General features: G+C 37.2%; 7 protein-coding genes across 9 annotated transcripts in view; 3 read left to right on the forward strand and 4 right to left on the reverse strand.

The window, feature by feature from the left end:
- Positions 1-342: 342 nt before the first annotated feature.
- Positions 343-1981, reverse strand: LOC129574713 (DNA-directed RNA polymerase III subunit RPC3). The gene has a single exon (XM_055457092.1). It carries the CDS (start codon positions 1909-1911, stop codon positions 373-375), a length of 1539 nt encoding a protein of 512 aa, XP_055313067.1. The 5' UTR covers positions 1912-1981; the 3' UTR covers positions 343-372.
- A 4700-nt stretch (positions 1982-6681) lies between these two features.
- On the forward strand, positions 6682-9285 carry LOC129574731 (uncharacterized). The gene is made up of 4 exons (XM_055457116.1): positions 6682-6709; positions 6829-7110; positions 7240-8861; positions 8942-9285. The coding sequence occupies exons 3-4, from the start codon at positions 7286-7288 to the stop codon at positions 9070-9072; spliced, it is 1707 nt and encodes a 568-aa protein (XP_055313091.1). The 5' UTR covers positions 6682-6709; positions 6829-7110; positions 7240-7285; the 3' UTR covers positions 9073-9285.
- LOC129574740 (histone deacetylase 3) lies at positions 9280-11586 on the reverse strand. Its single transcript, XM_055457143.1, has 5 exons — positions 10979-11586; positions 10788-10852; positions 10547-10715; positions 10368-10476; positions 9280-10226 (listed from the first exon to the last, which is right to left on the reverse strand). The coding sequence occupies exons 1-5, from the start codon at positions 11066-11068 to the stop codon at positions 9358-9360; spliced, it is 1302 nt and encodes a 433-aa protein (XP_055313118.1). The 5' UTR covers positions 11069-11586; the 3' UTR covers positions 9280-9357.
- A 176-nt stretch (positions 11587-11762) lies between these two features.
- On the forward strand, positions 11763-13074 carry LOC129574744 (ADP-ribosylhydrolase ARH3-like). The gene is made up of 4 exons (XM_055457158.1): positions 11763-11913; positions 11985-12062; positions 12134-12702; positions 12776-13074. Exons 1-4 carry the CDS (start codon positions 11763-11765, stop codon positions 12965-12967), a joined length of 990 nt encoding a protein of 329 aa, XP_055313133.1. The 3' UTR covers positions 12968-13074.
- LOC129574735 (methionine synthase reductase) lies at positions 12985-15027 on the reverse strand. The gene is made up of 3 exons (XM_055457130.1): positions 14723-15027; positions 14453-14614; positions 12985-14365 (listed from the first exon to the last, which is right to left on the reverse strand). The coding sequence occupies exons 1-3, from the start codon at positions 14828-14830 to the stop codon at positions 13169-13171; spliced, it is 1467 nt and encodes a 488-aa protein (XP_055313105.1). The 5' UTR covers positions 14831-15027; the 3' UTR covers positions 12985-13168.
- A 1391-nt stretch (positions 15028-16418) lies between these two features.
- The window catches only part of LOC129574754 (uncharacterized), a 64404-nt gene continuing 56460 nt past the window's right edge, over positions 16419-24362 (reverse strand). For all 3 annotated transcript variants that reach the window (XM_055457205.1, XM_055457196.1, XM_055457185.1), the window contains exon 3: positions 16419-21547. In XM_055457205.1, coding sequence (XP_055313180.1) covers positions 19290-21547 — 2258 coding nt within the window. In that variant the 3' untranslated portion in view covers positions 16419-19289. The remainder of the gene's footprint in view (positions 21548-24362) is intronic.
- Positions 22541-24362, forward strand: part of LOC129574751 (uncharacterized) — a 64819-nt gene continuing 62997 nt past the window's right edge. The window contains exon 1 of the mRNA XM_055457170.1: positions 22541-22629. The gene's annotated coding sequence lies outside the window, so the exon portion shown is untranslated. The remainder of the gene's footprint in view (positions 22630-24362) is intronic.

Below are 24362 nucleotides of genomic sequence, written 5' to 3' on the forward strand. Positions count from 1 at the left end.
TCCATGCGGTGGGCATGTGTTAGTGTCTAGCATATTACTCTTTCGATACTCATTTCTTACCTTTTTGATACTAGAATTGGGCGCGCGCATGCTTTTACTCTTGACAATTTGCATCGGACAAGAATTTCGTTTCGCCTTTATTTCCCACATTTTTCTTGAACGCGCGTCCAAGTGAAGTATGCACGACAGAAAAAGTTCGTTCAAGTTGGTTTGAATTTGACACAGCATTCCCTATCGGAAAACCGGTCATCGAGGTGAATGACTGTTTGCGAATGAACAACATTCCAACATTCTCTTTGAAAGCAGAAAAAAAATATGAATAAGAAGAAATGCCAGAATAGATTCTTACAAAAGAAAAAACGCTTATCGTGTTTATTTCAGATGTTGATAATCTTGATACAACTGTAGTAAAAATATGGTTTCATCCATACCAATTTCGGCATACATCAAATTTTTGCAGCGAGTATTTATGTTTTCCAGTAAATCTTTTTCGGGCGGTGTCATTGTCTCATAAATTTCCTGTATGTATTCTTCGGATTCACCGCGCTCTTTCATGGCTTGCACGATCATTTCGAGCCGTTGGGCTTTTTCAATGAGTCGTCTACCTTCCGTTTTGATATAATCAGTTCGAGTCAAACAGTTGAAAAGTGCCTTATAACAATGTTCCAACAGCATCGACACAATCTGCGGTTGATCAACATGGAACAAACAGAATGACTTGGCAGCTCCTCCTCCACCCGCTCCCGACTTTCGAATCGTTTTGATCTGGAAGAAATTCTCTTCGACCAGCTTATAGGTGAACAATTTCGCTTCTTTGGATGGAATCATCGCCTCTTTTTGGATATCGTCTTGATCACAGTATCGCTGCGAGCGAACGATGCGAAATATACGAGCCGCTTTCTTGCCAAAACGTTCGTCAATAACATTTTCAATGCACGACCAAGTCAACTGTTCAATGGCATGTTTCATCTGAATCACATACTGACCACCACCGGCTTCGCCGAATTTTCCAACAAATTTCAAATTATCCTCACAAATGACGGCTATGTATTGATCCAATTGTTTCGCAAGTTTGGCGTTTAGTTTCCATTTGGGTGACTTTTCGATTGTGTGCCGTATTTCAGAGTATGAAACGGGATTGGTAACGGCTTGCCAGGCGGCCGTTCGTGCATACATCAATTCGAGCATGCAGCAAAAACATTCGGCTGCCGTTGAGTCAATGCTTCGTTCGACTGCTCCAACCATAACCGAGTCTCGGAATTCCTGATGCAATCGATCAATATTCACGAACCAATAGACCTCTTTATCGCTGGGTTCGACCGCTTCTCGGTTTTTCAATCGGATCAAAGTGGCCACATCGATTTCTGGCTCCATGAAGAAACTGTGCTCATCAATATTGAATTCAGGCACAAAATTGGGTTCATTGCCTTTCACCAAGGCCGGTGCTCGCATCACATAATTCTTTTGCACCAAATTCAAAAATTCCCTACGCAATTCGCAGAGTTTATCTCGTCCGACGTCTGTCTCAGTGCATTTTATTATCAAATTGGTGGCAATGTCACTGCCCACACGTTGCAATTCGTTGATCAACAACCCAGCCAATTCACCACATTTCTCTCGAATATACTGCACATACTTGGCATAACGCACAAGCAAATAGACTTTATCCGCTTTAATCGAATATTCCACAAAATTTCCACTGGAGCCTGGTCCAAATTTGACCAATCGGAATCGGATGAGAGATGCCAATGCAGCAGATACTTCGTTTTTGGTTAAACCGGTGGCTTTGACAATTGTTGATAACGGCCGGGATTGAACAGCGGAAAACAAACAATCACCAACTATTTGAGCGTTCACACCGAAATGTTCGCGCAATAAAATCGAATTTAATTTCCCCAGAATGATTGACATCGTGTTATTGTGATCGAAGAATTGGACACTCAATTCAATGCGAGCGGCTTTCAAATGTCAACAAATATGATCTGTCACATCTTTGAACGAGCAATCCCTATCGGAAGAGGTTTTCGTTCGTTATTTATTGACAAAATAACAATTATTTCTTTTTAAACTGTGTCTAGATCGATTCGAATTAGGTTTTTTTTTAAATGGAAATATAAAATAAATGTTCGAACCCTTTTAAGATTCAAACGCTTTTTTGACATCGCTCTTTCCAAACACAACATGAAAAGGTCATCCTTGTTTATATGTCGGATATGTTATATAGTCTTAACTATTCAAATGTGTTAATTTATCGTGTAATGTGTGTCTGTGTATTCTCATGTTCGCTCTTATAAATAGTATGGTTGATAAATGCAATTTCAAAGATGAAAACAAGACAAAATACAAAATTTGTTCCGCATTATTGAAGTTACAATTCTCTTAGACCCCGGCCAATATGTCTAAACGTATTATAATTACAGTTTTACATGAAATATTGAAGAAGGTACTCTATCAAAATACATATGTTCAATTTTTCCAAACAATGAAGCAAAGATGATGAGTCCTCATAATAAAAATCATATCGTGTAAGTGGAGCAACAGCAAATATTTCATAATTTCTTTATATTTGGCAGGAATTATCGAAGAAAAATTCAGTGCGATGATGAAATTCACGGATTTATTTTTAGATTGTCTCGAAACAAATTTCGTGTATTTGGAACTCGCTGATGTTCTGAATCTGGCGGACTCAAACGTAAGACTGAGGAAAGCGGCTAATTTTGTTTTCGTTCGAAAGCATCAACACAAGATAATGCTCGTCCAAGATATAAACATCTCACCAAATCGATTAATTGCAATCGAAGAGGAACACATCGAAATCAACGATTTAAAATCATGTCTTTAGCTTTTGCGTTGTTTTGGTGGACTTATTAAGGCAATACAATTTCGCTTTAGTACATTGGGCAAGCGATACAATTTCCCCGAATTGGATTATCACGTTTTGAGATACAATATATACAGGAATATTGTACTGATTCGTTATTCAAAATTATTTTTATGGGAAGTCGAGAAGGTACCTTAAAAATTTTGACGAAACTATTCACACGAGTTGAAAAGGTTTTATTCAGTAAATGTTATATGAACGTTGATGAAGATTGGATCAATCGACTTTTTCCAAAAGTGAAAAAATTGAAAATTAACTTTAAATACGGCATAATTTGCCACCTTTGGTCATGGAATGCGTTTTTAGCACATCATTTTCCGCACTTAGGGCACTTTGAAATTTACATGCATTCAAAGAATAGCGGTATAGAAAATTATGCCACAATGTTTCATTTGAATCCACAATTGAAAATATTTCGAGTTGCTATGCCATCTCTTAAACCACAGTTGAATGCAATTTTTTTCCAAAATTCCCAAGAAAACTTTCAAAACCTTGAAATTCTAAGAATTTGGGCCGAACACCATTTCTTTGATGATTACAATAACGATAAATTGTCCTTTGCAAACGTAAAACATTTCGATATTGATATGACTTCCTTGCGTTGTCAAGAGCTTCGAACAGTTATATTACCATTTCTATTTAAAAAAAACTTGAGTCATTTTCTATCCATTATCCGAACGACCTGTTGAATGGACATTTCTATAATTTCATCGACAAACATCCCACAATCGAAAAAATTAAAATAACAAATGGTTGTATATATGAATCTAGAGAACATTTACGTTTAAGCAAAGTGTTGGTTCCAAGACTTGAAAAATCGTTGCCGTCACTCATTGAAATTGAATTTCGACTGTACAAATGATTATGAAAAAAAAATGAAAATTATCAAATGATCAAGTTATTAGGAGTCTCATAGGAAAATTCAAATCACTGAAAATACTTCATTTTGATGCTCTTGTTGAATCGGAAGAAGATTTGCAAAACCATCTGGATAATACCATTTCATTGACAAAGACAAAAAAGCCCATGCGATTTAAAATTGAAAGACGAGTATGAGAAATAAAATCAAATATGTTCAAATTATTGGCATTTTACTTAAATCAAATATGAAAAACATTAAAATAATGTGGAGAAAATTATCTACAACTATATTTACGATTACTTTATTGACAACACAAAATGTTATTTATTTAATGTTAAAGTTATTGTATCAATAAATATATTTGAAAATAAAAAGCATATGGAAGAGAAGAAAGTTGAATGAAAGCGGCCGTCTCCATTTAGCTATATATTTTAGCTACAATAAATGTTTTTGTTCCAAGGAATTTCAAGATGTTGCGAATGTGTTTGTAGCTGATTATCAGTTGACTGAGAAATATAGCTATTTGATTTTCTTTCAACACATTCACTCACGTATACAGATCGATAAAACGGAATCTTTGTGTTGGGGCTCGCTCCAATTATGATTCTTGTGATATACCGCAATTTTATAATATTCGACACAAACACACACACATAATTGAAGAGCTGTTTGCCAGACGATCGTCTCGTCGCATTTGATCATCTCGGTGTAGTGGTGACTCTTTGCATCAATGCAAATCGATTGAACGTATACGATAAACGCATTATATGAGTCATTCCTTTGCACAATCTATTCAAAAAGACAAAATATTCTGCGCCTAATGCCGCTTCGATTGCGAATCAAAATTACCGTTTTAGAATTGTCTGAAGTAAATACAAAAAAAAATATTGAGCCTAATTTGTTGTGAAATCGCATAGCCTTGTGAAAATGGATTTACCAAAGGTACAGAGTAAACCAAAGGCACCAAAACGTAGCATCCAGCAAGAAAATGCTGATGAACCGGCAAAAAAGCAATCGAAGAAAGAGCCGAAGGATATTCTGACACTGAACGATCATTGCCTGTTGGAAATCTTTAAATACTTGCCGTTGAATGATGTCTGCTCACTCAGTCAAACATGTCGGCGAATGCACGCATTGGGTTCAAGTCATTTCATGCTCAACCACAAAGCAAAAGTCATGGTTTTCATCGATTGGTTGTATGGCAATCTGTTTACGTTTCCGCGTGTGAATCAAGAGAAGTACATTGAATGCTTTGCAAAAAGCATGCGGAGCGTCACACTCTTGAGACATTTCTCGACAATCGCAGCCATGGAACAGCTGAACAAGTTCTACCAAGGTGAAACCAAAGCCGAAGCCGCTTCACCGATTGAAGCCATTCGATTTGTCGATTGGACAGTGGATGTGAGCAAGGCCCATTGCGACCCGATTGCTGCCATTTTGAAAAACGTCAAGTCAGTAACATTCGAAAACACTTCGATCAATGCCGATTTGGACGGGTGCCTGTTTGGATTCATGCCCAACTTGAAACAATTGACGGTGTTGGATTCTGATGACGACGAATCAGAAGCGATTTCGTCAAACTCGATTTGGATGCAACCAGCATGTCCAACGCTTGAATACTTTGCGTGGCACAAAGCGCCGAATTGCCACGACCAAAAAAATGAATTTCCAGCAAATGAAATGGTACGTTTTCTCAAGATGAATCCAGGCATTAAGTTTGTGTCGTTGCGATTGGATACGGTAGACCAATTCAAAAGTTTGATGAAAACTGGCATTCAAATCAACGAATTGTTCTTGACGAACTTTTATGATCGCGAAAATGAAATTGCCGAAGCAGTTAAGGATTTGAAGGATTTTTGCGAGAAAATGAACAACGATGATCAATCATTTCACCTTCATCTCCAGGTCCATGGACATGACTTTGAAGAGCAACCTGATCAACTGGAATTGCTTGCACCACCCATCGTGGGCCTGTACTTCGTCGGTTACATTCCAACCAATTTTGATGCCATTTTCCCCAAGCTCAGCAATTTAAAAGTGTTGCAAGCAAGGGAATATATTCCTGCTGAATTACTATGCCATTTACCGAATTTAGAAGAGATATTCGTCTCTTGTTCGGCAAGACCACTGTCTTATTATGACGGCGCAATCCAAATTTTGGGCACTCAATTGGCAAAATTAAACAAATTATATATGAACAGCTACTTGTATTGTAGTTCGAACAACGCCATGGCTTATGGTGATCTGGATGATGTTACCCATAACAGTCCCCAGACTGAAAGGGAAAGCTTTTCAATCTTTGGTACAATTGATACTGAACGGAAGAAGTTGGCTGGTGCCCAGAAGTTGAAGGTGTATTTGGAAGTGGAAGAAAATCTGCGTAAGCAGAAAGATTTTTTCATTACTTTCATAACGTTTCATTATTTATATTTCGTTCCATTTCTTCTTTTGTGGTTAAGGTGACAAGAAAGTCGACTACGATACGGTGGAAGTTCTGCGCACACAAACCGAAGCCATCACCAATCCATTATTCCGACAGTCACGTCTTATCGATGAATTGGCTGCACCGGATCGATGTGTACTCGTGTGAGCAATCACCAATTCATACTCGAACAGTCACACATCTTGTTGCTGTTGTAGCCGTGCCAAATAATCTTTGTGTTTAAAGGTACCACATATTGAACGACCTTAAGTTTATTGAATACATTGAACAAGTGGCTAAAAGCCTTTACTACATCAAAATTACATTCACAATTGTGAAAAATGTCTCTAAATATAACTCAATAAAAATTCCAAACTTATTTCCATACAATTTAGTTTCTTTTATTGGTTATACTTTTGCGCTGACTTTTGTTTCAATCAAAAATTTGATGAAAAAAAAAACTTGATTTGTTTTGAGTCAAAACTTTTGACGCATAGGATCAACGCAACGGCTAAAGCGCAACCGAAGCGATTTTCTCAAATCAGTAAATGTTTTTATTCCAAGGAATTTCAAGATATTGCGAATGTGTTTGTAACCACAATACAATCAGTTGTTTGAATAATATAGCCGGTTAGCTTCTACTCTTTCTTTCAACATATTCAGTCACTTATATATAGATCGGAACAATCATATGTGTTTGTGTCGAACACTGCTGCTTGCCAGACCATCGTCTCGTCGCATTCTATCATCTCGGTGTAGTGGTGACTTTTTGCATCAATGCAAATCGGTTGAATGTATACGATTGACGCAACATAAGCGCGATTCCCTTAGTTTGTGGGTCGAGTGAATCATTCCTTTGCATAAGCTGTTTGAAAAGACGCCATTTTCTTTGTTTCATTCCGCTTCAATTGCGCATCAAAATTAACGTTTTTCGAATTTTCTGAAGTAAGTACAAAAAGTATTGAGCTTAATTATAGTTTTTCTCTTTTGGCAGACATAAAATATTGCTTCGGCATATGAAAAATTTGATGAAAACAGTAAATTAATCGTAATTGTATTTTGTGTTGATTGTAGTTCATCATTTTGCACATTGTTGTGAAATCGCGAAAACCAGTCCAAAATGGTCAAACCAAAGGCAAAGAAGGGTAAATCGAAGGCAGCAAAACATGCCACCCAGCGCAATGCAGATAAGGCACATGAACCAGAAAACAAGCAGTCGATGAAACAGTCCACCGATTTTCTCGCCCTGAGTGATCATTGCCTGTTGGAAATCTTCAAATACTTGCCGTTGAATGATGTCTGCTCACTCAGTCAAACATGTCGGCGCATGCACGCATTGGGCTCAAGTCATTTCATGCTCAACCACAAAGCAAAAGTCATGGTTTTCGTCGATTGGTTGTATGGCAATCTGTTTACGTTTCCGCGTGTGAATCAAGAGAAGTACATTGAATGCTTTGCAAAAAGCATGCGGAGCGTCACACTCTTGAGACATTTCTCGACAATCGCAGCCATGGAACAGCTGAACGAGTTCTACCAAAAAGAAACCAAAGCCGAAGCCGAAGCAGAAGCCGAAACCGCTCCACCGATTGTAGTGGGCTTGGTAACCGCTTTAATGAAAAAAGTGAACAGTTTCTACCAACGTGAAACCGAAGCCGAAGTTGCTTCACCGATTGAAGCCATTCGATTTGCCTTTTGGAAAGTGGCTGTGAGCAAGGCCCATTGCAACCCGATTGCTGCCATTTTGAAAAACGTCAAGTCAGTAACATTCGAAAACACTTCAATCAACGCTGATTTGGACGGGTGCCTGTTTGGATTCATGCCTAACTTGAAACGATTGACGGTACTAGATTTTACTGTCAAAGATCCTGGATCAGTAAAGGTTTCGTACAACTCAATTTGGATGCAACCACCATGTCCAACGCTTGAATACTTTGCGTGGCACACGGCGCCAAAAATGCACGAACACGAGAATGATTTTTCAGTAACTGAAATGGTACGTTTTCTCAAGATGAATCCGGGTATAAAGTTTGTTTCGTTGCGATTGGAGTCGCAAAGTCAGCTCACCATTTTGACAACAACTGGCATTCAAGTCAATGAATTGTTTTTTACAATTATTTATCGGAGCTTTGCTGAGTGGGAAGCTGAAATTGCCGAAATTGTGAAGGATTTGAAGGATTTCTGCGAGAAGCAAGTATCAATGAAGGTTGTGAACGATGATCAACGAATTCGCCTGCATTTGAAGATTTGTGGAAATGACTTTGAAAAACAACCTGGTCAACTGGAATTACTTGCACCATACATTGTGGGTTTATACTTCGAAGACTACATTCAGGACTGTTTTGCTGCCGTTTTTCCCAAACTCATCAACTTGAAAGTGTTGCAAGCAAAAGAAATTGTTCCAGCCGAATTGTTGTGCCGTTTACCGAATTTGGAAGAGGTTTTCGTCTCTTGTTCAGCAAGACCACTGTCGTATTATGACGACGCAATCCGTATTCTGGGCAGCCGATTGCCAAAATTGAAAAAACTGTACTTGAACGGCTATTCGCATCGAAGTGTAAGAAACTTATTGTTTTCTGGAGGGGACATGATGGAACAAAAAGAAGACTTCAAAGTCTTTGCTACGATTGATACCAAACGAAAGAAGCTGACTGGTGCCCAGAAGATGAAGGTTTTTTTGGAAGTGGAACAAAATCTGCGTAAGAAAACAGATTTCATTCTTTACTTTCATCACGTTTTATCATTTATGATTCGTTTCATTTCTTCTTTTGTGGTTCAGGTGACGAGAAAGTCGACTACGATACGGTGGAAGTTCTGCGCACACAAACCGAAGCCATCACCAATCCATTCTTCGAACAGTCACATCTTGTTGATTCTGTAGCCGCTCCGGATCCATGTGTCATCATGTGAACCATTATCAATCCGAATCGAAGCAATTACACATCTTGTCGCTGCTAAAGCCGCTCTAGATAATCTTTGTACCAAAAGGTACCATATTTTGAACGAACTTCAGATTATTGAATCCTTTATTAAGTGGCAAAAAGCCTTTACCAAATTGCATTCATGAATGTGAAAAAAAATACCTTTGAAAGTGACTCAATAAAATTTCCAAACCAATTTCCATACTATTTCGTTTCTTTTTTATTTTATTTCTGCTTATAATGATTAGAATTAAAATCAATTAAAATGTAAAATTTAGCTTTCCGAGTCCATTTTGTCGTTGTCCTGATCGCCATCGTAGAATTCATTTCGTGGTTCGACCGCACGATCTTCATCTGATTGGCTGATTCGAACATCTGGATCGGGCTCATCTTGTGTTCGTTCATCTTCTGGTGGTAGCGCATCCTCTGGGATATTGTACATTTGAACACTCGGCGCATGCTGACACATTTTCAAATTGTCGTAAACATATCGATTAATCATATCGAGATATTGTTTGCTGTTTGCATTCTCTTGTCGCGTTGGGATCTCGGGATGCAATGTGAAATCAGGTGCAAAGAATTCTAAATAGTCATTCATGGGGATTTCATTTGAAATTTGTTCGTCAACTAGCAATGATGTTTCGTATACCCAACAACGGGCCACATTTCTGGGTGTATAGCCGCCTCCACCAACAACAAGTGTTGGCACATTGAAATCCTTCACAAAATTCACACATTCACCGTGCCCTTTGCTGCTGAGCGAAAAGCAACCCAATCGATCGCCAGCCAACGAGTCAGCACCACATTGCAATACGATTGCGGTTGGCCGATAGAATTCCATTACGTTCGATATAACCGGCTTGAATACTTGATAGTAGCTCAAATCATCGATGCCCTCTTTCAACGGCACATTCACCGAATAGTAGCGTCCGGTTTCTGCGCCTATTTCATACATATCACCCGTACCTGGGAAAAACCAATTCCCGTATTTGTGAAACGATACTGTCATCACGCGATCCGTTAAATAAAATGCCTCTTGAACGCCGTCGCCATGGTGCACATCGATGTCAATGTACAATACACGTGGATGATATTTTAATAGCTCCAATATTCCGATGACAATGTCGTTTACATAACAGAAACCTGCCAAATGGAAAATTGGTTATTTGAATTGGTTCTATTTAAAGTTTTCGGATTGATATTTTCATTTCCATATTCTATGGCTTCGAATGATGCAATTGATTCATCACTTCGTACACCGACGTTTTTTTTCAATTAACATACCTGAAGCTTCGAATTTCTTTGCGTGATGCAATCCACCTGACCAATTGATACAAATGTCGCTGTGATCATGATTCAATTTTTGAGCACCTTCCAATGATGCGCCAGTATACTGAAAATAGAACAAATTTCGCGTTAATGATTTTACATAGCATGAGGTGTGCCGTGTGTTTTTTTGTTACCAAAGCGCAAAAGTCGAATAAACCATCGAATACGGGACAATCGTCACCAACGCTGAAATGTGACAGGTATTTCGTGTAACCAACCGCTTGAATATTTTGCGGTGTGACTCGTTGCAGGAATTCAACGTATTCTTCACTGTGGAATCGCAGCATATCCTGAGCGCTGGCTCTAAAATGGAAGAAAGAATGGAAAACACAATGAATAAATGATGTGACCTTTGAATAGAATATGCTTTCTTACTTGTATGGACGGTAGATTTTCATCTTTTTATGCAGGCCGTAGTTCATGACCAAGCTGTGAGTCATCTGTAAATGAAACAAATCAAGTATTTTGTTAGTAAACAACCAAAATTGATTTACAACGAAAAAATTTCATCAAGAAAATTTGTGCGACATTTTTCCGTCGCCAATTTCTCGCACTCATTTACATACCGACAGTCGATGCGGTTTCATGGGATGGCCGGGTCCATAGTGGAAGTTGCCCACATCCGGATGGTAAAAGTATGATACTTTCCGTGTCATTTGAACACCCAATTAATGCAAATGCCAACCAAAATCAAATCAAATCTATTCTAAGCTCTATTCTAATAGAAGCGTAGCTTTGTTTTACTCTTTCTTTTACAAATCGTCAATGAATAAAACACTATATTTCAACCAATAGATCAAACACAATACAAATACAATACATAAAAGTCGTTTGGTTAATGTAAAATCTAAGGGCATGCCGTGCTTGCACTGTTACGTGTTGCCTAGCAAACAATTAAATATCGATTACCGCTGCTGAATTTAGAACGCGAATCGCGTTTGAAAAAAGAAAAGTGGTCCAAAGAACCAAAAATTGTGTTTGGTCGGTGTTAGTCCGTAATATTGAACAATTTCATTGCACTGAACTCGGCATTGTAATTCCAAATCATGCCTTCATGCAAAAGCACTGTAAAAGTGTGCACTTCAAATAAAACCAATAGAAAAAAACTATGAAAAAAATACAATTTTGTCGTGTTAAACGTGCATTGAAGTTAAAGAATTCGGCGTTTGTAGAACACAATAATTCTGGCATTTAGTAGCGTCGACATGAACTGTCACATTTTGACAGTGGATGCGTTTCATGCGAATGAATGCGACCAGTGTCTAACCATTTGACAGAATCGTCAAAATTGCCGGCCACAAAACAACATAACAAAACGCAATTATATGTGAATGTTTTTCGGTCGAAAAAATGCTTGAAAAATTTCGTGGAACACTTTATGGAGTTTTAGTGGGCGATTGCTTCGGTGCATTGTTTCAAGAGAGCTCAATTTTATCGAAAGGTTCGCGTCTGGTGCTGCGTAAATTTCTTGATAACTTGGAAAATGGGACTGGTAGTGTGGGTAAATATTGCAATGAGAAAACTTATAATTGATTGAAATATATCAAAACAATTTGAGTGGTTTATTTTTAGGTCTTCGCAAATCGTACACAGACGACACGGCGCTCACTTTGGCCGTCGCACGAACAATAAATGCTTGTAAACAAATCGGTAAATTCGTATTTTTTTGGATTCAGCTAATTGAAGAAGCTATTAAAATGCGCATCTTTTTTCATTTTTAGATCAAAAAATCTTGGCCATTAATTTCGTAAATGAATTTTATAAGAATGTCTACCGAGGATTTGACGCTTCTTTGATTGATATATTCGCAAAACTCAAGCACACCAATTTCGAAGATGTTTTATTTCCGGCAAAAGAGACCTTGAACATTGACTCGGGTGGCAACAGCTGTGCCATGTACGTTGCACCAATTGCGTTAATCTGCACTAGAGACGAAACTCGAAATTTAAATGATCAAGTACAAAAAGCAACGACTTTGACTCACCTTCATGAAATGGCTGTGAATGGAGCGATTCTTCAAGCGAACGCTATAAATATCCTCGTTAAGGACGGCAAAAAGTTTAATATTGATCATTTTTTGGATGAAATCCTTGATTCAATGGAGACAAACTCTACATCGGGCGATGGACCTTCGTTCAGAGAACAATTGCATGGGGTCAAGAAGCTGCTGAATGTTACAAATCCATCAGAAGAAAGAGTGGTGAATGTTCTTGGTCATAGCTCGCAAGCGTTATACTCTGTACCGACGGCAATTTATTGCTTTTTACGCGGTGTAAAAAACCAAAGCGATGTAGGTTTAATCTTAATCTTACCTAGTTAGACCGAAAAAATCCACTTCACCAATTCTCTCGCATATTCCACAGACAAATCCATTTCGAGAAGCCATCGAGTACTCGATTACGCTGGGCGGACACGCAAATACAATCACAAGTATGACTGGTGCACTATGTGGTGCCTATTACGGAGACGCTGTCATATCCGAAAATATGCTGAAACAATGCGAAGGATTTAATGAAGTCAAAGCGATTAGTGAAGATTTGTACAAAGTTTTGTAAATTTGAAACAACCCATGTATAGTCAATATAGACTAGTCTTGTAGACTGAAAATGTTTATTAGAAAAAAAACCCATTAAAAATGACAATATAAATAAATTAAGGCGAAGCGTTTATGAATTGGTTCATAAGATTTTTATCGCGAATTGCAAAGGTGCACATTTTAAATGCTGACTTAGATCTCGTTGAATAAGTTTGCTTTTTTAGATCCATATATCCTCGATATATCGTCCACTTTTCACCAATTCGTCAACAATTAGTTTGGCATCATCGATTGCACTGCATTGGGCAGCCTTGACAAGGCTCTCTTCAACGGCGGTCCGTATGTCAGTGGACATTTTCTTGTTGCCACAAATAAATACTTTACTGGCTATTCCACCGGTGGCATCAGTTAACAGGTTGGAAATTTCGGTTGCTTCATTTCGAACACAGTCTTGAACGTATTTGGTTTTAGTATTGGCATCCCTTGAAAAACATTCACTAAGCTTGGAAAGTGTGCCGTCCTTAACAAATTCACTCAGTCGCTCGCCACATATTTGCTTGTTCTTGTATCGACATCCAAAGATAAGCCATGTGAATGATTTTTTTGTGTGTTTTCGCTTCCTTTGCTCCTGAATATGTTCCAAAAACCCAATGAATGGAGCCACTCCAGTTCCAATGGCTATCATAATCAATGGTCTCTCCAAATCTCCGTTGGTCAATTGGAAGTGATTACTTTGGCGAGTATAAGCGTTAACAAACTGGTCACGGGTGTCCAGCTTGAGTGTGAGTTCAACCTCATATTTGAATATCAATTGTTGTAACATGCGTGTCGTGATCCCCGGCGGATTATTCAATGAGAAAATAACCTTTAAAATAGTCGACTGTCCATCATAATCAATGGAGGATTCCGTGGTCAATGGACTGTTTGAAATGGAATATGGGCGCGGCATCAAACGTGGCAAGTGTTCAAGTAAAACGGCAACATTTTCAATTGTAAATGTCCAAGAATGAAGCCGATTAAGCAGCGCATAGAATGTGGTTTGTTGCTGAAAAATTTCCGTTGTGTACAAAGCTGAACCTTCTCGAGATGCCAAAATTGAAAGAAAACGTCGTTCGGTAGCGTCACTCAAGCAATTGTAATTGACTAGAGCCGATAGAAATCCTTTCTTTGGGAATGCATGGAAATCAACACACTCTTGGAACAATTTATATAGACTCGTTTGACAAGCCGGTAAGAAAATAGGCATCTTTGGCACTCTCTTCTGAGTCGCCGCTTCGGCAGATATTTTCAAATGGAGTGAATCATGGCATTTGGCTTTTAATTCAGAGCCTTTATCGATGATTACATTCACAACCTCATCCGAGTTTTGTGGCAATATTCCAATGGTGTCTCCAGGCGAGTAATCAATGACTTTGTTCTAAAATTCCGAAACAAAAGATAGTAAACACACCAATTTCGATTCAATTGCATTCAAATGAAAGCCATATCGCTGTGTGATACAAACCTTGATCTGCAGCGTGAGCTCATATACATTTTTAATCGATTCGTTAGCGTCATTGTTGATTAGTTGATGTACATCAATGAAATTGGCTGCAAAACACTCGGTACGAGCAAATGGTAAGGTTGTCCTGAATTGTGCGTGTTCTAGAGCCTTGCTTTCATACCTCTGTTAAATGGGAATTGCGCAAAATGTTTTTTTTTTAATAATAATGAATGAAAAGGTGAACTTGAAAAAATGAAGAAATGAACAACAAACAAATTAAAGTGCTTTCACCTCGCCATCAAAGACAATTTCGATGAAACGTGCGGCAGCCGGTGATGGTGTAAGTTTTTTATCATTGTATTCATCAATCCATTTGTATGTTTCACGTAAATTTGACATTTTATCAGAAGTTTTTAATTACGCTTAATTCATAAGTTTGTGTTTTTAATTTCACTAATGGATTAGCAGCAGCAAATCGAGCTCCCGACGGAATAATTAGGGATAACAGAAAAAAAACCGAAGAAAAAAAAATACGACAATAAATATTTTCTTTGTTTGCACACACCGTATACTATACACAATGACAGCTTTGACACATGTGGATGCGCAGACATATTTTGACATAACGATAACGCTTCGCCCGAACGGTGTACATGTGCTCGATACGATGGCATAACGTAACATGTAACATAACGCTAACACTTGTTGCTGTCAATAGACTAGACGAATGTGTTTGTCTGACATGTTGCATCACATATCTTACCGAGTAGTTTAGAAGTGAGCGGAGAATATTAACTCACCTCAAAGCCAACAAAGTAAATTACACAAAACCGTCCACCTGCACACTCACCAGGAATCCGTAATTATGTAAAATCCTTACCTTTATTTATGGCAAAATTAAACTGGCAGAAGAGATATAAATAGCAAAAGACAAACACATTTTCCAAAGCTCTAACGTTTATTATTTACACACATAGAAATTGTTTTCATTTTATAATTAAATTCACACATTCAACGCTAAATGGGTGTATATTCTGTTTTGGGAAGAAGTCATGGTCTATTTTATTATTGACTATTGTTTACATGTAGACATAATTTCTCTGCAATTTCAAAAATAGAGCAATTTATTTATATAAAATTAACTTCCTTATGCTTATGCTTAGAGACTACAGCCAACGGATTTTGGTTTAGGCTATCATGTTTCAAAAGCAACAGCAACGCTTAATCCCTTTTGAATATTTGGCCTTTTTATACTTGATATTTCCTATTAGATGGATTTTCACACGTGAAAAGCCATTCGAAATTGGATTTACCGTTGGCTTGTCAAAATATTGAAATTGAGGCCTTTTTCTAGGCACCCACATGCTATTGAAAGCAAAAAAATATCGATCACGTCTAATCCAATGGGGATTGAAACATATGCTCTGCAATATCCATAGTCCCTTAAAACGCATTCAAATGATGAGTTTATTGATTTTAACCGATTTTTTGTTGTTTTTAACCGCTTATGCCATTTTCGATGCCAAGATTATGTTACACACTCGCTCTTTGCGAAATCACTCATTTGCAGACCAGCTGTATTTGTGTGCGTGTGCTTGTGTGCTCTTGGCATTGGCAAAGAGATTTTCTTTTTGATTTGATTTGATTTTAAGCTTCTTACTCTACAAGCGGAAATGAGATTGGCTAAGCATAAAAAAAACTGGTTTTACGCAAGAATACTTGAGATTGAAAATTGAGATTTTGTTTTTTTCTTCTTCAATTTTTAGTGTGAAAAATCAATTCTTGCCAGGAATTTCCTGGTTTTCTTTTTTCGAGAAAAAGTTTGGGTTCCAAACAGCCTTCAGGAAAGAATGAACCAATAAAAAAAGGTATTTATCGTTGAAGCACAGTACTCTTCAAAGTCTTTACTCACCAACATAAGAAATAAGGCAACAAATATCAAAAGAAAAACTGAAAAGTACAAAATTAAACGAAAAACGAGTCCGAATTTTTGTGCAATATTTTCATTTGTATTGAATTTCAATTAAATAAATCAAAATCGTATGAAATAAACAAAAATAAATAATTCTTTTCTTAGCATAATTTCGAATTTCTTAAATCATAAAATATAAATTATCGTAAGTCAACTTGTTTTTTACATTAAATGAAATAATAATAAAAAAAAACCATATTAGAATGAATTTAAAGTATGTGTTGAGCATAAAACTACTCTGTAAATTAAATAGATGCAAATCAAAAGAAACCATCTTCTGATCTAGAACATTATTTTGTTTTTTCAATGTATTTATATGCTTAACAATAAGTCAATCGATTTGTGTGTGTTTTTTGTAGTTTTCAGAAAACTGTTTTCTGTGCATAAAATGTTCTAACCTCGTTTTGAAATCACTTGTGTATTACCTGCACTCGAATTTGTTTCCATATAGTTTTTTTTTCTCCCTTGGTTTTGTTTGCCATTTTTTAAAATATTCATTTTAAATGTTATTCATTTCTTGTGCAACATTTATTTTTAGCTAAACATTTTGTAATTTTCCAACAATGATAGATCCTAAAAGATTTGTTATTTTTTAATATATTATATATAAATTATTTTCTTTTTTTCGATAATTTTCTTCATTTTGTTTTTATCTGGCTTTCTCTTCCGTTTATCACAATCATTTTTAGGCATTCTATGGTATTAGCATTTAATTCCATCTGTTCCATAAATATGTAGAATATCGATTATGTTCTGTTTCTCTCTTCAATTAGATTAAAAATTTCTGTAGACGATAATATCCACTGAATGTGTATGATTTTATCTCTATTTTTTGTACGTTGATATATTTTGTTCATGTATTTTGTTTGTGTGAGTGTAATGTTGTCGAAAAATATATTTATTACATAATATGTTTAAATATGATTAAAATCTGAAAATTCCATTTAATGAGCTTGAATTGTATTTGATATTGACTGTCTGATCTCCTGTAAAGCTTAACATTTGATAAAGCGTACATTTATATTTAGAGAGAGAAAGAGAGGGAAAAACATTGAATTTACTGGCATTTAACTAGTGTATGATCCTATTTTTGTTGTTGTCTTCTTGTATGACTACATTAAAATTTCTACGTGTTCAAGGTCTGATTTTCTATTTACGAAGCTCGTATTTTCCACTTGAAACCATTGAATTGCTCACGATGTACTGAGCCCAATTAAAAATATTAAAGACTTAAAGTCTTTGGGTATTATTCTTTATCTCTCTGTCATTTTTTTTTTCTGAAGGAAAAAAAATTGAAAGATTTTGGCTTTATGCCTGCTGGCGTTCGATTGTCTGGCGATGCACGCTATCACTTACAATTTAGTTGTACGAACATCAAAAATGACGCACACGGAATATAAGTCATGCGGAGACAGACCGTTCAGAGTTCGCTTCAATTACTTTGTCTTTCATTAATCTAATTTTAAAAAAAAAATTGTCAAACTTTTTAAAAGCCAATCACTGGCAGAAGAAATTTATGAATTTAAATGTCTTGTATTTGGCATAAACAAATGGCCAAAGTCAAAAATTATGTATTTCCTTGTCACTTTGTCAATCAGCGATATCTCACACCACCACGACCAAAAATGGCAGCCACCACGGTTCATGTACTCAAACATATCGTGAGAAAGAAATGAACACAATCGCTAAACATTTTAGCATCTAATACTTGAACAGTAAAAATGTTACTAGAAAAATAACATATCGAATCATTAATAAAGTAGACAGGTTTGACCGGTTGATTTGATTTGTGTTGGCGTGGTTTTTTCTCATTCTCTCCCACAATTTGCCATTTTATTGTGTTTGACTTGAACGACATGGGAACAGTGGAAGAGAGCTGAATAGAAAAAAAAAACAATTCGCCGTCTGCTGTTTTTGTGTGTATGCTGTCGACGGATAAAAAATGTAATGGCAATGGACCAACGGAGGTTCAACAAAATATATACTCTTGCTACTTATTGACTTCTAACACTGTGATGAAGATAATTTCTATTTAATCCTCAGCGGTACTTTTTTTTCGCCAAGTCATTCACCACTGTGAACTTTGTTGTTTTGATAGATTTTTCTTCGTTATAGCCGCAAAAATGAGTCTAAATTTTGTGTCTTCTAATTCATGCGTCGAAACAGATGTTAATGAAACAATACGAAGTTTTTTTTCTTCTGTCTAAAACTCGGAAATTCATTTCAGTCATTCCTTTTTCACCATTTTATGGCCGAATGATATAAAACTAGCTTGATTTATTGCAATTTCCAATCGCTTTCATATCTTGGATGTGTCTTTTTTAGTGTGAGCTCTTAATCGTTCAATTAGTTTGTAACATATGCAAACCCATGTGGAAATTTTTTGACTGTCTAACTCAGTCGATTAATTTGGGACATTCAGTGACTATTTGACTGACTAGAAGTGATTGTCTCGAACAAAATAAGCAACTGCAGTTAACTTTAATCACAAATCACTCTTAGTCAAAACGTCCCAAATTAGTCGACTGACTGAAAGAATAACTAAACGTGATTGTCTCCTTACAAAATGCATGATTTCAATCAACTTAGTCAGTTTTAGTTGTGTATCACTACAGACAGCCACATACAACTGAGTGACTGTTAGTCATTTTATTTACACACGGGAATTCGTTTACAGGTTTCCTGAAGATAAAAAACAATGTAAAACTTTGCGGGCGAATTAATCTTATCAATGATACAACAGGGTCAGAACAATAAAAACTGAATTCGCGAAATTGAAAAGAAGACACACACAGAGAGAGAGAGCGCGAATTAGAAAAAGAAACATTAGTTGAGTAGTTTCGTGGGAAATGTGTTCTCTGTGTGATTTCTTAACGTATCAATTATTTAAACATTGACCGGTTTGGTTGGATGGTTGCTATCGAAATAGAATGGATGATCGGTGCATGGGCTTGTTGGACTGCCACAATTGGTTGGTGAGCGCTTTTTGGCCGTGTGCTTACACACACGTCGTAACAATGAGATCTTTTGCTTAATTACATTTGCACCGGTCGTTGGGCCTAAATTGCAACTATTTCCGCGTGTCTTGCTATTTACATTTGCCACTTTTCCCAAACTAGTATTTATACTATTATTGTTGTTGTTGTTGTTATTATGATTTAAGTGGATTGGAATACGATTTAGTTGATGGTTCGCATTTTTATTACCATTATTCGCACAATTTATATTATTAACAATGTCTTTAACGTATTTGGCAACAGCTGCATCGTCCATTGAATCACTTTGGTCTCGTTTACAATTACTACTATTATTCGTACAATTTGAAATGAAATTGATGACATGCGATGGGACGCATCCATTTGTTTCATGTTCATCGTCCACATTTGTATGTGGCATATCGATGCGACACTCTGCATCCATTGGAGCGACGCCGTTTGTGCTATCATTTTCATTTTCACCATCAATGCACACAGTGCTCTCTTTCGGTTTGTTGTACTTTTGATTCGACGTTTCGGTGGTTTCATTTGGTTCGATCAATGGGACTGGTGTGTACTTGGGTTGATCAATGGAACCACTGCTAAAGCTAGCCGATTTCGTTGAATTTCGATTGATTCGAACGACTTTGGTTTTACGTTTACGCTCACGACAACTATTCGCACGCAAATTACCGTGCATGATCATTCGTTGTTTTTGTAATCGTTCATTTGTTTTTGCATCGACGCCAAATAGACGGCACACACCACGGCGCACACGTCGATTTCGATAAGCAAATATAAATGGTGAGCTAATGTTTGCAATAAGCAAAAATAATACGCCAAAACACGATGAATTGGCAAAGAATGTGGCACGACCCTGAAGTAACACCAACAAACCGTACGGAAAGTATGAAAATAGGAACATAATTACAACTAAAATACTGATGCGGGCTGCTCGCGACTCTTCACGATACTTGAATATCGACGATGCATTTGACAAACGATGCCGTATTGATGTCATGTAGCTAAGTGCTTTTGGCGGCGTACAAATCGATGGTCGACGTGTTGGTGTGGCGGTGCATGCATGCTTATTAATACTGCCACTGCTATGGATCTTTTTATCACTTGAATGCTTGGCATTGCGATGACTGGCCGCCAACAGTGACAACTCCGTTTGTATGGATTTCTGTAGATCCGGTGTTGAATGCACCTGCCGCAGTTCATTGGCCACATCCGCTGTCAATGGATCGTAAACGAGGCGATGTTCGAATAGTAAGTGTCGACGTTTATCAACGCCCGAAGACGATTCATCCGATGACGCATCTATGGGTCCATTCAGTTCGGTCATTTGATTTTTACTCTCATCAATATGCGTGCGATAGTTTTGAATTTCGTTAAATTTTGGAATTTCCAAGTATCGACGATGAATCGGTGAAGGTTGACTATTGACTTTGTGCACCGATGAATGTAGTCGCGTTGGTGTGATGGCGGTTCTGCAATGTGGGTCTTTGATGCTGACATGATGAACGGGACTCGTTGTTGCGGCCATCGAATTACGACGCAGCGTAATTTGAATTACATTCGATCGGCTACTAGCTAAACTATCAGTCGCATTGTCCGAATCTTCTTCGCCAATCACACTGCACGAATGATCAAGGTGCGTGGGTGGTGGCAAATGTGCGGAGGCGGTAGCCAAATTCAATGCGCTTTGCAAAAGTGGCGACGAACCATTCTGTCTCATTCGTAATCCATTTTGACGTGCCTCCGAATATATCTTCCAGTACATTGCACACACCAGACAAATCGGCAGCAAAATGATTACCACAAAAAATGTACACGAATAAATTAGATTGTAGATGTCATCAAAGCCGAGCGAATCACCAACCATGCTCGTCGACGACAATGATGACGATGATGATGATGATGTTGGTGAGGGCACATCCGATTCAGAGCTACTGGATGTGATTTTCTGTAGCGTCGATGTGATTTCCGTTGTTATCATACGACAATCTCGCCGCAATGCCGATGCAATGCAGAACAATATGCTCACAAACCATGTAGCCACGATTAATACCCAAGATTTTAGGCCTGATATACGTGAATGATATCGCAATGGATCGGTCACGGCACACCATGTATCGCCCACAACTAGCATCACCGAAAGGCCACCTGCAACATTGAGAAAAAAATGAAAAAAACAGAAGACAAAAATTAATCGTATGATTCAATCGAAATGATCACATCATTTAAAACTAGTTTGGGCCTACAGTATTTTAATGTATGATATAAGAATTGGATATGGATAAGATCCAAAAAAAAAGAACATTATCGAACCAAAAAGACCGTTGCCTGATCAAATTCTTAGCTGATGTGATCAAACGGCAAACGATCTAAATTAATTTAATTCACTTGTCATTTATGACCGATTCAAGATTTCAGTTTTTCGATAAAGAGAGCGTGATATCTTGTCGTATGCAAATCAATGATGACCCTGGGAAAAAACCCGCCAATTTGTTTCACTTTGATGTGAAGAATGTGAGAAAAAAAGCAGCAACAACAACAACAACAACATTTCACAAAGACCCGCTTCGTTTCGTAGACATCGGAATCGAAATAGTTTCAATGTCTCTATGGAAAATCGCGTTAAAAATTGCAACTTATCGCAATTAATGAGAGTTTGTTTGACTGCATCCGATATGACCTAATTCGAAACGATGGGGAATTTTATGTTTTCAATTGCTATTTCTTTCTCTCAATGGCAAGTGTAACACACCGGTGTGTAGCTGCAGCAGCAGTGCAACGCAGATGATTGGCGTGTACATTGATTTACGCCAAGTAATAGTGCCAAAGTCAACAGTAAACAATGACCGATTAACAATATTATTATTATTAATTAGCGCACACTGATTGCACTTCAGTTAATTGAAAGCGTCATATTTGGCAGTACGCGTGTGCGAGCTGCGCGCTGCGCGCTCGTGTAAGGAACTTGATTTGAACACGACGCGCTTAAATTCTAAACACTAGACGAATTTATTAGTGTTTTGATGAATTTATTGCTGTTTACAGTATATACGGTGTATGTTTAGTATCTCTCTTTGTAGTGAAATAAAAATTGCATTCAATTCAATTTCGCAAAACGCAAACGCCATTTGTATACGAAAAAGAGCACACACATACACACTCAAAGCAAATCAAGAGTGAAATATTGCGGCAGTAGACAAACAGCTGAAAGAAAGGAATTTGAAATAACAGTGAGTACAAGCAAGCTGTTTAATATTTTATACACCTAAAGAGGTCACCGATACCACAGTGGCACGCATTTTGCTTCAACAAAACAAAAATTCGAAAACACCATTTCGTGATTTTCGTATTTCTCACACTCCTCGTGCTTAATAACCAACCAAATTCGCAAAACCATTTGCTAGATGAAATCAAATTAGTTGTGTCTCGTTACGATTCACGAACCTGACGGAATCGTGCAATTGTAAATAATCACACGCGCCGACACACAGACACACATCCACAAACAATGTGCTCGTACACGCGTCCGTTTGTCTTGATACTGCTTAGATAAATTCCGCGAACAAATAAAAAACGCAATTCATGTAACGAACGCTGAAAAAAAACGCGGCGATCATTTCATTCATTGATGCCGTTTTTAAAAAATAAAGCCGTTTTTATTACCTGTTCGGTTGTTCAGCATGGGTGGCGATGATGTTTGCGTTTGGAAAATGGGTTTACGACAGTACCATCGTTCACAATTTTCGAATTAACGAATGGAACGACAGGCGGAATTTGATGAGATTCATCAAAATGATGAAGTATAAAAATGAAATGTGATTAAGAGCATATGGATGCTTGAAGGGGAAAAAAGTTCACATGTGAACATTGTACTAAGCGGACATGATTTGCTTCAGCTACATGCCAACCAAAATAAATCAAGCATAATCACATCAAAATTGTCGAAAAATGTGCCATAAACATTTAAATCGCAAACATTCAAAAGGCCACTCGTTTGACCACTCCTTGTCAGTTTGAAGTCATTCTTTTGTTTCCCTTTCAGATTATAGAGTTTCTTTTGTATTTTTTTATCGTTGAATTTTTTTCTTCATTCTTTGAAAATCTTGTTCTAGCCTCAAAACCCGATTCACTTCAACAAACTACGACGCATATGGTATAGCGTAATTGATGTTTTAAATTTTCCACCGTTTGCAATTTAAACTAGTTGAAAAATCGCTTCGTTTCACGAATTATTTAACGATCGATTAATTCAGACATTGATAGATTCAGTCACTGTGTAAAACTCTGGCAATATTTCTTTGGCACGGCGCGTGCATCACGTTACAGTTTACAAACAATGATTGTTGTAAACATGGCATAGGCGCGTGTACGAATCAATTTGTTAGAAAATGCTTTTATCTTTCCTCTTGTTTCATTGTTGTGGGCCTCAAAGTAAACGATGTTTAAAACATTTTTTCGGTCCGGAATCTATGCAGTGGTTCTATATAGCGGTATTGGCGGTAGTATATGTCTTGTTCCATCTGATAACTCATTTAATGTATGGTAATCTGATCGATTGAATTTTAAAAAAGTTCAAGACAAAAAAACGTGAGGCTATTGAGAAAGATGAAGTAAATGCGTAGAATCAATCAATAAAATGTGTCATTTTGTCCGATTTATTTCGATGTTGCAAATCGAATCTCATCAACTTCTATCATCATAATCGACTTTTGGTGTGATTAATGGACTTTTGGTGAATCACGACGATATCTTTAGTATTCATTATACATTCGAGCCATGATTTGTGTTTGTACTCAAAATAAAATATATCGCACTTAACACCAACGAGTTACGAAAATAAACGCTCAACATTTTAACACCGTTTATTTCTCTCTCTCTCTCTCTCTCTCTCTCTCTCTCTCTCTCTCTCTCTCTTTCGGTTGGTGTACTTGTTAATTATGGATTCATTTCGAGCACCATGTGC

Source organism: Sitodiplosis mosellana, unplaced genomic scaffold (assembly GCF_009176505.1).
Source record: "Sitodiplosis mosellana isolate CC-2019 unplaced genomic scaffold, AAFC_SMos_1.0 Smas_scaffold_1, whole genome shotgun sequence".
In the NCBI taxonomy this organism is placed as follows: domain Eukaryota; kingdom Metazoa; phylum Arthropoda; class Insecta; order Diptera; family Cecidomyiidae; genus Sitodiplosis; species Sitodiplosis mosellana.

Coding starts and splice junctions, on each gene's coding strand:
- LOC129574744 (XM_055457158.1), top strand. CDS start 11,763: ATGCTTGAAAAATTTCGTGGAACACTTTATGGAGTTTTAGTGGGCGAT. Junction 11,914..11,984: donor AAATGGGACTGGTAGTGTGG/GTAAATATTGCA, acceptor GTTTATTTTTAG/GTCTTCGCAAATCGTACACA. Junction 12,703..12,775: donor GTGTAAAAAACCAAAGCGAT/GTAGGTTTAATC, acceptor CATATTCCACAG/ACAAATCCATTTCGAGAAGC.
- LOC129574735 (XM_055457130.1), bottom strand. CDS start 14,830: ATGTCAAATTTACGTGAAACATACAAATGGATTGATGAATACAATGAT. Junction 14,615..14,722: donor AAATTGTCTTTGATGGCGAG/GTGAAAGCACTT, acceptor CCCATTTAACAG/AGGTATGAAAGCAAGGCTCT. Junction 14,366..14,452: donor AGCTCACGCTGCAGATCAAG/GTTTGTATCACA, acceptor TCGGAATTTTAG/AACAAAGTCATTGATTACTC.
- LOC129574731 (XM_055457116.1), top strand. CDS start 7,286: ATGGTCAAACCAAAGGCAAAGAAGGGTAAATCGAAGGCAGCAAAACAT. Junction 8,862..8,941: donor GGAAGTGGAACAAAATCTGC/GTAAGAAAACAG, acceptor TTTGTGGTTCAG/GTGACGAGAAAGTCGACTAC.
- LOC129574740 (XM_055457143.1), bottom strand. CDS start 11,068: ATGACACGGAAAGTATCATACTTTTACCATCCGGATGTGGGCAACTTC. Junction 10,716..10,787: donor AAAATCTACCGTCCATACAA/GTAAGAAAGCAT, acceptor CTTCCATTTTAG/AGCCAGCGCTCAGGATATGC. Junction 10,227..10,367: donor AAAGAAATTCGAAGCTTCAG/GTATGTTAATTG, acceptor TCCATTTGGCAG/GTTTCTGTTATGTAAACGAC.
- LOC129574713 (XM_055457092.1), bottom strand. CDS start 1,911: ATGTCAATCATTCTGGGGAAATTAAATTCGATTTTATTGCGCGAACAT.